The following is a 15,915-nucleotide window of genomic DNA, read 5'->3' as shown; positions in this document are numbered from 1 at the left end:
GGAGCGGCTCCCCGCCGGTGCCGCCTCTGCCGCACTGCGCATGCGCACGGCGCTGGCCGGCCGTTGCCGCCCCGCCCTCCGGAAGCGGTACCGCGTTGCCATGGTGCCGAGCGCGGAGCGGCCCGGCGGGATGCGGCGGCGGCGGCGGAGCTGCGGGCCCGGGCCGGCCCGGCGGGACCCCCGACCGGGCATCCCGCCGGGTACGGCCCCGCGAATGGCGCGGCCGGGGGCAGCGGCGCCCGGGGCCCGGGCCTGGCGTGTGCCCTCGGTGCGGCCTGGGCCTTGCCTGCACGGCCTGTGGGTCCCCGCCGCTCCCGAGCTGAAGCCGCCATAAGCAGTCCCTTCCCCACGCAGTGGCCTTCTTTTTCTTTTATTATTCTTGTTTTACTTTTTTCACTCGGAAGGGCTGCTCGATGCCACACGTGGCAAGGAGCCAGTCGCAGCTGGAGGGACTTGCAGGTTAAGGATAAGGGGAGAAGCAAACCCCCGGTGGGGTTGCCTCAGCTGTGGCCCTGCCCGGTGGTGGCCTGGGCCTGGCTTGGCAGAGGTTTTGCTATTAAAGAGCTATTTTACTATTTAGGAGCTTCTGAAAATCCAGCGGCTTGCTGAGCGTAGTGCAGCTTGTGCTTGCAGGTGGTGTAGGAAACTTTCCAGGAATTTGTTCTTCTATCTGTGGGAAGCATGGGCTGTATTTATCTCCTCTGTTGTCTCTCATGTAGAATAAAGTGTGAGACAGTTGAATCCCCACTTTGATCCTTGTAGCGTCTCTGAGTTTGGTTTTCCAATTATAAGAGATGCTGAATTTAATTGTTCTGTATAACCTTAAAAAAACCTACCCTCAAAACATAGTTCTGCTGGAAATGAATAACCAGGCTGAAAGAGAAAGATGAGGTTTCCTTGGGATACTGAAGAGGAGGTCTCTTCATCTGTTTTTTCAGATGAGATGGAAAAGACAGATGAACTGTCCTCAACAACTGCAGAAGAGCCTGAGCCTATTTCGTGTGTTCTGCAAGATGACATCCAGGCACTTGCAATTAAGGTGGAGGACCTGGAGAAAGTATGTATTTCTACTGATAGAAACATCTACCTTGACTGACACCATCCTCTTATTTTGGGTGTTTAACAGAGGGTGCTGTCTGTTAACTTAAACCAAAACCCACCCTTGGAGTTCAGTTCTCATTCTGTTTTGTCTGTCCTGCTTTTTATGACTTGTCAGATCATCAGGGTCAGTTGCTAAAAGTAAAGGATTATTGATCCTTACACAATCTTTTCAAATGGGACAATGTGTCATCTGTGTCTTCAAAATTACCTGGTCTAATGAGACGTGTAAGTTATTTAGTAACCAAGTAACAGTTCCCTTCCAAAACTCCGGTCAAACTGTGTGAGTTGAAGTGTTTGATACCAAGTGACACAGCTGAAAACTATTGGGAAAGTGATTTAAAACTCTTTTTTTCTCTGCCCCAGTTATAAAGCAGAGTACAGAAGAGTAAGACAGTAACTAAGCTAGTATCCCTGCAGTGGTGTAACATGCCGCTTGGGGAGGAACAGCCTGTAATGACTGGTAGGACTTCTCTGCGTATCCTGGAAGGATCAGAAGGAACAAAGGTGAGTCAGTATGTACCTAATTACATTGTGGCCATTTATTTTCTGAAGCTCCACACTCCACACCTTCCCTATGATGCTGGGAGAATTCCTGTTAGTAGGAAATACTTTGTTCAAAAACGTCAGCCCAAAGAGACGAAGAAGGTGGCACATTCCCTGGTAGCATATCCTGCTTCCCCAAAGGCACACAGGGAACCACCGGCTTTTTCTGGTACGGTTAAACTTCACATCTTATCTTTGAGTTTTGGTTTTGCTAAGCCTAGCTTTAGTGACCTGACTCTGGGCTTGGGTTTTTTGTGTGTTTGTGTGTTGTAGGACCAGAACTGTTTGGTGATGGCTGTGAAGAGATTCTCTCCCATCACATTTTGGGAAGTCTTCAGGAGTTCAAGATGGAAGCCTTGACCAGAGGAAATGCTCAGGTTGGTTTGTAAAGTTAAGAAAATGCTGCTGTGCAGCACTTTTCTAGAGGTGGAGTGCGGTGCCTACAGTACCTTTCGATGCTTTTCAGCACCTATCAGGAACAAGTCAGGCCTGAGGTGTGGTTTTCCCAGCCTTGTCATACTCTGCAGGGAGGGCTTGTCTTCAGTGAAACTGCACCAGCAGGTTTTGAAGTCCTGTGTGCAGGACGAGGTCATGGAGGGAAGAATTACAGAGGCTTCCTCTTCCAAATGTGCTTGTGCTGATGGCGTCAGGCTTGCAAGGGAAGAGCTGGTGTTGCAGCAATACCATTGCTCGAGTCAAATTACTCAGATAAATCCTTCCATTGTTTCTGAGTGTGTTCTCAGTGCCCTGTTTTGGTTCCTCTCAGAGTGGTAAGATAAAAGTACTGTCAATCTGAAGAATTCTTTTCTCCTTCTCACTCCCGTTCTTGTGGTGGCTGTGTGTGCACAGAGAGGTTAACTTAACATTTCTGTTCTCTTCAGTTAGCAGATTTTATTGAGATTTCTCATCCAGATGTGTCTGTGACAGCTTTAAAAGAGGAACATGGAGAAGAGAAGAAGAAAAAGGTTCATCAGACCCCACTGGCAGAGCACAAAGCTCTCCAGAACTGGCATCGTAATATGGCAATCAGGAAAAAGCAAGAGAAATACCTAGGAGGTGAGAAAAGCTGAGGCCTCATTCTGTGAAATTCTGCGTACAGATGGGGGAGTTTGATGGCACCACAACAAACTGTAATGGTCATAGCTGACTGGGGTTAATCCAGTTGCTGTTGCAGTCTACTTCCATCTTCTCAGATCTCCCCACGCTGCTGGTGCTAGTGGCTGTGGATGCTGTGGGGAGGTGACCTGGTGGTTCTGGTTGGGGCAAGGACAATGGATTTGTTGGGGAACAGTGTAAGAATGTTACACAGGAACAATGGTAGTGGTAAAGGGTGTGCCCAGAAGTGCAGCCCTAATGATTTGATGTTTCTTCTTTATAGAAATTCTTCAGAGGCCAGAGAATGAATTGCTGATGAACATCTCAGAGGATTACAGGCAAATCCAGGAAGAACGTGACATCATTGACCGGAGTCTCCCTGCCCTGCTTCCTGGAAAGGTGAGAGCCTCACTTCTTCTGCATCCTGATTGTTCTGTTCTTGTGAAAGAGCTAAGACACTGGTGCTATGAGTAATGTCTCTGAAGACCTGTCAGTAGACATTTATCAAAGCCACTGTAAGTCCTTCAGCCTAGTGTGCAAGCAGAGCTTTCAGTGACTTTAAAAATAAAAACATGAACTGTGCTATCTGTACGAGTCAGAGGAAAGAGGTGGTGTGCTTCGTCTCCTTGCTAACAAACTGCAAGTGCCATTTCTTGATTATCACCAAAGACTGTCATGCACTGAGAAGTGGCATGGGGACATGCCACAACTGCTGTTCCAGGGACAGAAAGATCTGATAGCTTCAGGCTCAAATTTTAGTGATTGCCATGGAGAAAGGGGTATGGGTAAGTCAGGAGGGTTATGGGAGTATCCAATGTTAAAATAATTTTTTTACATTTATAGTGCTATCAAAGAATCTGCATTTATGTGAGGCATTGTTTTAATAGCATTCAACCTTCATGTAGCACTAGTTAGAAGAAAGTCTTCTTTTGTCTTTGACAGCAGCCTGATCAAAATTTTGGCTTGCTCTGCAGAAAGTGATAATTTATAGACTTTTAAAATATCTGTATAAGCAGAGATAGACCCCTTCTTCTCTTTAGCTTCTAGTCTCTGTGAAAATAGCAGGCAGTCATACGCCTCTGAAAGCATCAGTGGGAGCCTTGTTTTCTGCCCTAGGGCTACCGGAGAGGAAGCGAGTTCTGGAGCCAGCCTGAGCGTATTGGAGATGAACTCACTGGCCTGACGATGACGCTGACTCAGAGGGAACGTGGCTGCACAGAGCCAGTTGCTCATGTGGGGAAACCCCACACTGTCCGGATGGAAACGAGTAAGGGAACGTCACAGAGGGGTGGCTCCAAAGAAATGGGGTGCGAATGTGGAGGGAGCAGCAGAAAGAAATAGTGACCTCTGCAAGCGCAGAAGCTCACATTATAGTTGTCCCTTGCGACAGCTGCAGCACAAGCTACTTCCTAGTCATCTGTTGGATCTGCTCTTTAAAACACTGTGAGACCAACGTTTAGCAGAGAGTTAAATTAACAGGCGTGGGGGTACGTAGACAGTGAGCTCTTGTATGGGAATTTCCACAGGTCTGAAGCCTCCAAAGAGGATCCCTTTCCATCTAACCTGGGATAAGAGTCTTTTCCTGAAACATCGACGACAGGAGCTAAAATCTGTCCTAGAGGAGCTAGATTTTTATAAGCCGGTAAGACTAGATGAGCGAGAACATTCTTTGCATTGTCTCTTGTCAGATGCTGTAGAGTGACATGAAATTGCCAAGAACTGGATCTAAGAAAGCATTAAGAATCTAAAACTTAACCCCACAGTACTTATCTTAGAAGTTCCCACATTTCCAAAGGGCCACACCCATGAAAGAGTTGTCTAGCCTCCCGAAGTGTGGCATGGAGTGGTCTAGAAGCCTCAGAATAGGACCCTGAACCAGCACCATGCAGCTGCCAAGACCTAGGCCATAAAAAACTCTGCGAAATATTGGTGTAGGACTTTGATTTAGTGCCTCAGGGCAGAGGGAAGACACCTTTACCCATGTGGAAGACAACGCATCTGAAATAATCTCCTGAAGGCAGGTAGCCCCTCCTCTTAAAAACTGAACAAACCTCACCTTTTTCTTTCTGAAACCAGGCTCTGGGGGTGAGAAATGTGTGTGAAGGAAACGTTTCCCATCCACGCATCATTTGTAGCAGGGAATGCAGTCATCTAGGATTCTTGGGAAATCCAGAGTTGGTTCCTTCCTGTGTCTCTTGAACACACATTGGATACCTCTAAAAAGCATAGTAGGAGCAAGATACCTCAACTTCACTTTACTTGACTCAGTGCATTTGTCTGGTATTTTAACTTCCTTTCTATATAAAAAGAGAAATTGTGAGTTGGTAATTTTTCTGTGTGTCCAGGATCTGGATGGTCTGGAGGTGATTGGTAAAGGGCAGCCTTTCACATCTGTCTCAACAGAGCCTTTTCCACGTTCCACCACTCCTGAAGCGTCTGAGACCCTGTAAGTTTTACTTCATGGCATAAATAAATAATTTTGGGCATGCGCCACCAGTCTGTAAGGGTATTCTTAGCTGTTCTTATCCAGAACAGAGAGAAGTCTCCCCTGGCACACAAGAAAAGGCATATTATAATATTATAATCACCAGATTCAGGAATCAAGCAGTTCCTTTGTGCCTTGGGGCCTTGTGCCTAAGAAGCAAGAATCAGAGAAAAGTTTTTTTGAGGCTCTTCCTCCAGTCTTCCCTTTGTGTGGCTCCAGAGCTTACATTAGGCAGGGTGGGGATTCTGCTTTAAATATCCTCCATCTGGTTGTCTTTTTTCCAGCCTTTCACTCCCATTGTTAATTTGCCTTTTTTCCCCTGTCCTGTCCATCAGTAACGGGCACAACCCGAGGGCCTCTTCTCCTTGCTCAGTGATGTACCCTCAGTCTTTCTTAGGCAGGTGTCTGGCTGTCCTGTCCTCCTTTATGGCGTCGAGTAGCTCGCTGGAGTTCACCACATCGGCAGGGCTCTGTCCCCGGAGAGATGACTATGTGGAGAAGGATTAGTTGGGATTATTTCTTACAGGGCCTTGTGAATCACCTCTGGTTGTCCCCTCTCTGAAAGTGAATTTTGCTCCACAAAAATGCTGGCTCGTTTTCTTTAGCAGTGACTCCTTAAGAGACTACCCCGATGTGGTTCCAGAAGCAGTACGAGGTCCGTCTTTAAATTTCTGTGGCCAGCCTGCTCGTTGGATCGACTGCAGCACTTCTCGCAGGGTAATTGTGCACTTTTTGTTGTTCAGTCAAGCTAAGCCTGCTTGAGTTCCCAAGTCAAAGCTGTACAATGAATGTCACTCCCAGGCCAGAGAATGGGGGATTTATTCTGAGTGTAACAGAGTATCCCTATGTTTGCTCCAGAGAGATCTAGAAACAGAAGGGATTGCTCTGTCTGTGGTGTGAAGCTCGGATTCCCAGGCTTTCTCTGTATAATGGCCACTTCATTGGACCTGCCTTACAAGTTTGCCTACCAAGGCTCAACCCCTTATTTGTGATATAACTTCAGGCAAGATAAATCCTGCCAGACAGAGTAGAAATCGTTATCTTTATCTTTTTTTTTCTCTTCCTTGTAGGATGAAATTGGCATTGCTGCCCGGCTCACCTTTGAGACTTTGGCTGGTGAGAGAGCCGAAAGCTCTCTGACGGTGAGCAATGATGGCACAACTGCCATCTGGTATAACTGGATGAGACTTCCTCAGCAGATTCCCTCTAGAGAAACCAAGGGGAAGAGGATGCCATGTTTTTACTTTGATACCAGACCAGGTATGAGAGCTGCTGATCTCCAAGACCTTTGTGCATAGACCAGAGAGCGTGTATTCCAGAGTTAGACCTGAGATGCTGAGTCTGACTCATGGCAGAGCAAGCCTGTTGGGTGATTCTCCTTGAGAAGCCACCCTGGGTGTCAGAGCTGACTCACACAAAAAGAGGTGTGCGAGGCAGATCCCTTTCATGGGACTTAAAAGTTGCTCCTACTCTGAATGTAAATGGGTGGAATATTGAGAAGTGAATCATTTTCTGATAGCAAACTGGGCATAATCTGCCAGAGTACTGAGCTTGCTGTAAAAGGAGCATGCAGTGGAGATAACACCTGTTCAGTAACATGGTGACTGGGAGTAAATCAGGAAGGAGGAAAATAGCTGGATGAAGTGCGATAACCAGCTAAGCTGTGGGCAAAGAGTCTCATACAGAGATAAGGACACTCAGGGTGGGGTAGGAAAAGGGTCAAGTTAACCAGGTGGTTTCTTGCAGACTGATGCATTTTCTCTCTTGTTCCAGGTGTAATTTTGCCTGCTCAAACTAGGAAGTTTTCCTTTCTTTTCAAGTCAGAGAGAGCAGGAGTTTTCAGCGAGTCCTGGGAATTTAGGACACATCCTCTGTTATTAGGTGGAGCTCTGCTGCAGGTGACCCTTTGGGGAATCAGTGTGTACGAGGATAAGTTGGCTGACCTCCGAGAGAAACTGGAGGTAACCAAGCATGTAACTGGGTAACTGTGAGCTTTGAACGTAATATACAAATAGGGGACAAGGGTGGGAGAGGATGACATGGTATTTTTATTGCATGCAATTAGGGCTGAGAGCAAGATGATTGTTTATTCACAGAACATCTGTACATACCTGAGCAGGTTTGCTACATAAAATGGAAGAACTCTGCAGTCTATTGTAATGTTGTTAATAGAGACATGATTGTGTCTCCTAAACTGTTCACGTTGGTCCTTTAGAGAATGAATTTTCTGTTGGTAATGAATTTCTTTAGTTACTGAGTGGGGATGGGACTATGGGTCGTACACGACGGTATCAGTTAAGGTTTAAATTGAAAATTACACTATGCTCTGATAAGTATAATTTGGGGAGGATTTGTGGGGTTTATTTGAAAAGCTGTTGGAAGTATCACTCTGCTTAGCAGGGTTTGCAGTCATTCTTGTCCTTGTGACCCTCTATAATGTGTACCTGTGGTTACTAGTGTGGGTATGAATTTGCTATGTGTCTGTATATGGAATAGAGACTCACACGTTGTGCTTGTTGTGGTGCCTCAGACTGACCTGGCTGCTCGAGAAGCTGCTACTGTAGAAAAGAATATGAAGGAACTTGTCCAAATTCGGACCCCAGAGCGCACCCCATCTCCTGTGGATGCCTATGTCACAGAGGAAGAGTTGTTCCACTGGAAGAATCCCGAGGTTACATTCGCCATTTGATGGGTTACACAAGTGAAATAGCAGAGGGGGAAGACTGGTGGGGCTGGTGCATCCCTGGCTTTCTGGAGGCTGGCATAGTCTGCTGAGCTGGCTTCAACAATTAGGTTTGTAGGGGAAAGGCACAACTCATTTCATTATTTACCTCTTCCTTGTTATCACAGTTGCATTATCAGCATCACGTGGTAAAACAGCTGCATGAGCTATGGAGACAGCACATTACTGTCCCTTCAGCCTTTGAGGAGAAAGTGCCCTTGGGCCAGAAGAGCCCTGCGGAGGATGTGCAGTACCAGGAGAGTTCTTCAGAGGCTCATCCTGCTCAGAGCAGCACCAGAGAGGTCCCAGGTTGGAAGAACACGCTTGAGGAAGCTCTGAGTCAAACAACAAACATGGAGGAGAAAGAACCAGGCCCCTCAGCATGGAACCTCTCCTTAGAGGACTTTAAGCAGGTGGGCACCCCTGTTCTCTCTAGTGCTATGGCAAGCTGGTGGTGTTTTCTTTTCCCGACAAACAGCCTGGCCTACCCCAGTGTGAGCCCACCCAAAGGTCTGCTTCCAATGTGCTGTGAGTTAGAGAACATTTATTGTGTGTGTTGCAGAAAAGCACTTCTGCTGACCAAACCCTCAGTGCTCTAGTAAAGAGATTCCCAAGGGAAACTTTGAGGACTGTTATGTGAAGAAGAAAAGAGAACCATGCAATATAATAGATATTTTAAGCTCTTCCCCCATTAACTTTCTGTCATCCCAGGACTGAATGGGGGGGGCAGGCTGACCCTACAGCCTCCTGTGGCTTCCCCAAGGGCTCCTCTCTTGAAGAGCCCTCCCTATTCATCAGAGCACTGGAGGCACTCATGACAGGCTGTGGATAAAGTACAGACCTCCTTAGATTAAAGAAAGTGTGGTTTGGATTCTGTTAGCCCAGTTTTTCTGTAGTGCTCTCTTGGAAATATCTGTGCTGCATTTGTAACTAATCTTTACTTTGGGGCCTTCTAATGCCCTAGAAGCTCTGTTCTCCAGCACACCTGTGAAGTTGCAAAGGGCCTTACTGTCAGTCTAACTGGGGGGGTCTGGGATTGCTCCCCAGATCTTGGGTTGCGTGTGCACCTTGGCCAAATCCCAGCCATATAGAAGGAGGCCACACCTGGATGCATAAGTGCTCAGTGCAACCTGGTTTCAGACTGGTGTACAGGAAGAGAGCTGTGGTATGCTCCATTGAGCTCAGGGTCCACAGACTGGGAAGGAAGACAGAAGAAGTGCTCCACAGACCCTGTGTTTTCTCTCACATTAGGCTATAAAGTCGATCCCCAAGGAGGAGCAGCGAGAGCAAGCACTGACCCAGCTCAATTCCGCAGCACTGGAGCTGTGTGTTGAACAGAGGCCAACTCAGTCAGATCTTTTCTATCCAATCTGGTGCGTTACCTTTGCAAGATAAAGCTTGTAAACGCATCGTGTGATCAACAGCCTCAGCAAGCTCTGTTGCAAGCGTTGTGATTCAAAGTGCAGATAATTATATGAGGTCTAGAAGTTGTCTTTACACTCTGTCTTTTTATAGCTTGTAGCAGCTGTCTAGGACCCAAATGCCTTTTTTTTTTTTTTTTCTTTCCTAGAGATAGAGATAAGTTTAGAATATTAAATTCATGTAATTTTGGGGAGTATACAAGATTATTTTTGGCAAGATTATTCTAGTCTATATTTATGAAACCTCTGGGTAATATTCTGTACCCTTTTACTCAGATAACTGTATCCTCCCTTGTAGAGTCTGTCTGTTCTTTGCTCAGGCTTTCAGACTGTAAACATATCAACAGCTTCTAGTTGCTTCTAAATTAGAAGGATGCAGGTTCCTCTTGGTAAACACAGAGAGCAGGTCGATGCTGATTTACCAACATGTGTCATGCTGAAGAGCAGGAGATCTAGTTTCACAGTAATATTTATGGGTCCATACGAGCCCATTGATTTGCAAACCATGGAGACTTTAGAAGGTTCGAACACGAGGAAAGTAATTTAGCATCCCTCTGCACAGAGTTTTCGATGGTGAGTGCTATTTATTGGTTTAGCTGGACAGAGCAGCTCTCAGATGTAAGGTGCCTTCACTCCTGGGCACAGGGTAAAACAAGATGGCAACTGCTGTACTATCTCCCTTCTCATTCTGATACTTTTCTCAGTCTCCAGCTGTGGCGTGAAACAATTGACGGTTTGGTGAGTCACTCTGTGAGGCTGAGATCCATGCTTGGCTTGCCTGAGAACACCACTTTTGTAGATGTTGTCCTAGAGGAAACAGGTAAATGGTAGTTTTAACATAGCAACTGGTTTTTGTGGACTGTTGGAAATCCTGGAAAACATGCTGAATGTCAACTGAAATGGCAATTTCAGCAGTTTCCCCTCAAAGCTTTTTTAGAAAAAGTGACAGATCATGTGATGCTAATTGTGACCTGTGATTTGGTGTCATTAAAAAACCACCGCTCCAATAAGCCTTTTAATTTAGCTAGGTGTAGCCATGGTTTTCACACAGACTAACCCAGAAAACTCTATCTCACTATTAGCTGTCTTACAGGCTTGTTCTGATACACATCTGAGACCTGTTCATTCCTTATTTTAAGAAAGTACTCTTCAAGGTATTGTTTTTCAGTGCAGTACAGCTCGGATTAATAAAAAGAAGAAAATACATTGCAAAAGTAATATACTTCCACTGCATGAGTGCAGTGAGCTTGTCTTTCCGAATGTGAAAATGCTGCTTTTGGGTAATTGAAATTCTTTCTTTTGTAGTGGAAGTAAAGCAACCTTTAAAAGGAAGAAAGGAAGACAGAATAACCACTAGGAAAGAAGAGAGAAGTTCGTTTGGTGCTAAGGATAAAGAAGGCAAAAAAAGAACAACAAAGACAGCAGGGAAAGCGAAAGAGGTATGTGTTGGGATGCCTGTTGAAACCCAAGTGCTGGAGACAGTGTGGTCCATTCTGAGGTTGTGTATCCTGAGTTTGAGCTGATTTCGAACCCAATGAAAGAGGTGCTGCTTCTGGAAGGCGCATCTTGAAACAATATGAAAGATGTTCTGACCCATGTGACTTTGTTTGTTTGTTTGTTTATCCGTCCCTGAATAGGAACGTCCAAGCAGCAGAAAGTTAAAAGATGAGAAGAAGCTGAAATCTTCCACTTCATCACAGGTGGTGAAAGAGGGAGCACAGCCCATGGAAGCTGCAACTACAGATAGAGGAGAACCTCCTCAGGAGCAGGTGGACCCTACTTTGTTTGGGATGTACCAGGAGAAACTTTATATTGAAGTGAGCCTGACCAAAGCTTATATCTTTGTTTCTTGTTTTTGTTCTTTGCTTGTAAGCTTACATTGAAGCTTAGGTGGAGAGGTAAGTGTTTTGTTAAACTCAGGATACTGACAAACATATGTCTGTAATTCTGTAGCGAGGTAAGTGTGAAATGCAAAGTAAGATGTCCTTTGTTCCAGCCTGGAATCTGTTGACATAAATCCAGCCATCACATACCCACATGCGGGATTTCTATCTGGGATGTCCTTTAACATGCTTGTGGACTCTTGAGAGATCTGCAGGATTAATTGTATCTCAGATAATGTTAAACACTCTTCATAGCCAGAAAAGTTCTTCCTAGAGCTAAGCTCTGTTAGCAGGCAGCTGCTTCTACGTGGTCGCGTGCGTGCCCGTACGTTAGCGTGCTCCTGCTTGAGAAACCATCTCTCTGTCTGTTAGTCTCGTCATCAGAATTTCTTTGTGTGTTTTCACTGCAACTATCTTCTGTTAATTTCTGCTGCAGGTTTATGGACTGCTGGATTCGATGGTGAGCAAAATGGTTTCTTTATTTGAAGAACTAAAGCAAAAAGGAACTGTAAAAGGAGAGCGAAGCCCTTTATAACTAGAAATAGACTTACTTTTAGAAAATGAATAAATAAGCATATGTACACAGATCAAGTGAAGAGTCTTCTTTCTGAAGCGATGCACTGGTTACAAATACAGGGCTGCCTCTTTTCTCACATGCTGTGATGCGAGACTATTGCTAGATCATCTGTTAGAAGTAACTGATGATCGCTTGCCAAGAAGAGACAAGGCATGAAATATCACAGCCTCGGAAACAGTTAAGACTAGAAAATACTGGCATTTCTGCTAAGGAAGAAGAATTTAAAAGTGCCAGTCAACATGAGATATGTCTTACTCTCTCTTTCTCAATATTGCTTGGCTAGCAGGTGGGTGAGCAGAGTGTCCCTTGTACTCGTGAGTCCAAGTACCAGGACAGTAACTTAGAAAAATCCGTCCTGTTTTTGATCATGTTCTTGACTGCTTGTGTAGTCTCATCGCAGGACTTGCTGACAGAGGCTTTTCTGAGGCATTCTGGATCCCAGTGAAGCTGCGCTACCCCGAGGGGTGTGCCACTCCGCCTGGTTTTGCACACATGAGTTTATTTCTTGTGCTGATCTTGCTGTCTCTTTCCATCCAGCTCAAGGTAACCATGCCCCATTCTGAGCAACTCTTACTTGCTTCCTTCCAAGACTAATCACTCTTGAATTAAAATGAGTGAATTCGTGCCGTAAATATTGTGAGCATGGTTAGGCATTGTGTGAGAGCCACCTGTCCCGTCTCTGCCAGCCTCTGCGTGCATCTGGGCTTATTACTGCTTTCTGTCTGGGTATCCCAGCTGGAACGGAACTTTTTGTGGAGGCATCCCAGCTCTGAGCGTCACACGCTGTGCAGCTGGGCTTGAGTGGGAGCAGATTTCCAAGGCAGAGTGAGCTGGGGCAGGGTCTCTCTTGACCTGGCATCAGGAGAGACCTGGCGTGTCAGTAAAGTGCCGTCTTCCTGCTAGAGCAGCTGGACAGCATTCCCCGGAGAGGTTTTTGCCCTGTAGAGAAATGACGGCAGTGTAGATTATTAATTTAGGTTCAATGATACCTTTGGTTTCTTAGGCAGCAGATGCATATCGGCGCCAAGCATCGCTGTTACAAATTCTGTACATCGCTGCGCGTTGGCACCAGGCGTGTGTGCCTCGGGCACGTGCTCTTTTACATTGGCAGCCACGCTGACACGCGTCTTGGAGCTGCACGGAGTGTGAAATAACTGTTCCTTCTGCAGAGTTGTTTTCTTTTGCTTTCTCATTTTAACTTGTGTGCTCTCTCTGGGAGAGGATATATTCTTCCCCGTGGCTCCTGGCAGTACCACAGCAAAGCGCAGCTTGTATTTTTTTGCTGGCCAGGTGAGGCCCTTGTGTTTAGAGATGCTTTCTCTTAGCAAGGTGTGGGGAAGCACTTTGGCTTCTCTGGAAGCCAGGAGCCTCTTCTGGCTTAGCGGGCATGGACCCACAAAGGGAATGTCTCTGCTCAGCATTCCTGTAGTGAGAATTTCAGCAACATTTTGAGAATTAGAAGGAAAAAGGCCTGAAGTTGGGGTGTGTCTCACAGGCTCTGACAATAGCTCCTGCTTCCCTGGAGATGATTATCAGCTTGTGAATATGCCCAGCTCAAACAGCTCAAGCCATCTGTTTCTAGACAAGAGGGAGTCTGCACGTTATAGAGGCAACGTGATTGTCTCAAAGGCAGGAATACTTTTATTTGGTAGCTTTACCCTAAAAGAGCAAAGCTCATTCACAAGATCCATGCCTCCAGTCCAGCCTATAGACACCAGGCTCCACGTATACCTCTACTCACAGGAAAACTTGCTAATATGAAAACATCTAGATGGGAGTTTCATGTTAGTCGCACACCATGGAAGAATGTCCTATGCTGGTCTTTCCTTCCCTTCCAACGGAGGAGCCTGGTGGCCCAGGGCAGGTGGGTGCCATAAGAACTTCTGCAAAGGAGAACAAACCTGAATGCTGTGAATAGTCTTAATTTTTTTATCTTAAATATTGCTGGAGCCTCTTACAGCCTTGGACAAGAATGTCCTCAAGGGACAAGGTACAAGCTGCGCACAGGAAGGGACGTGCTGGGCCAACGAGTGCAATACTCTGCTCTTGGGCTGCAGCAGCTTTTGCTGAGCGAGCTGCTTTTTTTTTTTTTTTTTTCTTTTGCATTGATTTGTGGAAATTACATGACTGGTACTGCAGCAGAATTAGAGCTGGTTTCCACAGAACACCTTTGGAAACATCTACCCCTCATTTACAGGCCTGATGTGAGCTGAGATGTGGGTCCTGTCATTAGAGCAGAGACCCTCAGGGCTGGTGAGCTCTGCACTCTGAGGACGCTCCAGTTTCTGTAATGCCAAATCCTAGCAACAAGGCAAGGAGAGTGTTCCTTCTCCTCTCTCAAACGTGGGCATTATTTGTATTAGTGTTAATAATTTGTGTCCTGTTTGCTAAATAACCGAGGTGAGCGACCTTCCTGGCCTTAGGAGTTGCGTACCAAACCCATCACGTGAGTCAGGGGCCTGAAGACACCATAACTATTAGAGAGGGAAGGGGATTCCAGGAAAACCCTGTGAAGGTTATGGCACATTTCCAGAGGCTTCTGAATTCCAAGGAGTGGTGGGAGTCTGAGTGAGCAGCCAGCTTGTGCCAGGGCTGAGGGAAATCAGCTGTGGAGCCTTGCTGGCAGGGCTGTGGGCCGCCTAGCAAACCCCATGTTGTAGAGCTCCGCTGCAGCTCGTAGGGTGGGTTGGTGTGTCCCCATGGAGGGGTTCACTTTGCTTATGAAAAGTCAATGCCTGAAGAGGGGCAAGCTGGCTGCCTCGGCCGTCTGGCACAGGTGAACTAGGATGTGTGGGAACAGAGGAGGAGGAAGGCCTGGATCTTAGGCAGCCACAAAGAATGCCTCCCACCGCCTGAGCTGAGATGTTCTCCAGGTTGACCTGGAGGGTGGTTGGATGCTGGAGGTGCTCTTCTCACGGACTGAAGCTGGGAGCGGGACTAGATGCACGTTCAGCTTGCACAGCCCGAGCTGGTTGGGAAAGTCAGGCTGATGAGATCTGCAAAGCCCCTGGAGGCACGTGGCCTCCCTGCGGCCGTCTCCCTGCCACCCAAGGCAGGACCTTCAGCGCTGGGGCCTGAGGCGAGACGAACCTCAGCCCTGCGTGTTGCGCAGCAGGAGCATCAGCAGGAAGGCACGATCCCCCTCCAGAATGTCTCCAGCACGCAGGAGATGCTTTCCCTTATGGGAAAATGTCACTGATATTAAAAAGATTATATATATCCATAATACTTGAAGGCCTGTCAGTGATTAAAATGGAAGGCAGAGGCCGGGAGAGAGGGGGTGGCATTGAAAGGATCGAGAGACATGACTTATTTTGTCATGTCATCTGATGCCTCTCTCCCCCCCAGCCAGGCTCCGGGAGCTGTTCAGAGCAGGGGAAGAATCCGCTCCAAATTAGATCCAGTAAAAAAAAAAATAATTAATGAACCCAAACTGCAACCGTGGCCTTGGGGTACAGAGAGAGAGCTGCGTTATGGGGAGGGTCGGCATCCCTGGGAGCTGCTTCCGAGCCCGGGGACGTTAATTTCTGTCTAAAATAATGAGGCACGGGGGCGGGGGGAGAGAAAGAGGGAAATAAAAAAAAAAAATAAATGAAACCAAAGCAGCAGCAGCAGCAGCAAGCAGCGCCTGGCTGGCTGCCAGCGAGGGGCAGTGACTGAGCATTTACAGCATCCCCGCCTCCCGCATGCGGCGGGGCAGGGGCTCGGCGCCGCATCCCCCGCGGCCGGTACGCACCGCGCCGCGACCGCACCGGGGGCGGGGAGCGCTGAGCGCCGCTGCCCGGGCGGGAGGCGGGCCGGGGCTCGGGCGGCCCCGAAGGGGTTAAGCCAGGACCTGCCGCCGGGACCTGCCCAGCCAGCCCGGCAACTCGGCGGCGCGCAGGCAGGCAGCGGCGGGCTGCGGCCGCCTCCAGCCGCTCCCACCGGCAGCGGCACGGCGGGGCCGCGCTCCGCTCCGCGCAGGTAAGCGGGGCTGCGCGCCCCTCGGCAGCCGGGCTGCGGGGGAAGGAGGAAGAGGAAGGGGGGGGGGGGAAGGAGGAAGAGGAAGGTTCTGGACGCTGAAGCATCGCGGGCCGGGGGATGCTGGG

General features: G+C 47.6%; 1 protein-coding gene across 1 annotated transcript; it reads left to right on the top strand.

Annotated features, from left to right (window-relative positions):
• Positions 1–40: 40 nt before the first annotated feature.
• MYCBPAP (MYCBP associated protein) lies at positions 41–11,785 on the top strand. The gene is made up of 19 exons (XM_086624324.1): positions 41–200; positions 939–1,057; positions 1,654–1,813; positions 1,918–2,025; positions 2,530–2,700; positions 3,023–3,138; positions 3,856–4,006; positions 4,266–4,381; positions 5,085–5,185; positions 5,830–5,941; positions 6,295–6,484; positions 6,998–7,185; positions 7,755–7,895; positions 8,075–8,359; positions 9,198–9,319; positions 10,072–10,187; positions 10,673–10,806; positions 11,005–11,184; positions 11,687–11,785. The coding sequence occupies exons 1-19, from the start codon at positions 41–43 to the stop codon at positions 11,783–11,785; spliced, it is 2,769 nt and encodes a 922-aa protein (XP_086480450.1).
• The last annotated feature ends 4,130 nt before the right edge of the window (positions 11,786–15,915 follow it).

Source organism: Tauraco erythrolophus, chromosome 20 (assembly GCF_009769465.1).
Source record: "Tauraco erythrolophus isolate bTauEry1 chromosome 20, bTauEry1.pri, whole genome shotgun sequence".
NCBI lineage: Eukaryota > Metazoa > Chordata > Aves > Musophagiformes > Musophagidae > Tauraco > Tauraco erythrolophus.
This window is presented reverse-complemented; position numbering and strand designations above follow the sequence as displayed.

What these genes read in the sequence shown, in the direction of transcription:
- MYCBPAP (XM_086624324.1), top strand. Translation starts at nt 41, where the DNA reads ATGCGCACGGCGCTGGCCGGCCGTTGCCGCCCCGCCCTCCGGAAGCGG. An exon ending in AGCTAGATTTTTATAAGCCG is followed by an intron (nt 4,382 to 5,084) that starts GTAAGACTAGAT and finishes CTGTGTGTCCAG; the next exon opens with GATCTGGATGGTCTGGAGGT. An exon ending in CAGCAGGGAAAGCGAAAGAG is followed by an intron (nt 10,807 to 11,004) that starts GTATGTGTTGGG and finishes GTCCCTGAATAG; the next exon opens with GAACGTCCAAGCAGCAGAAA.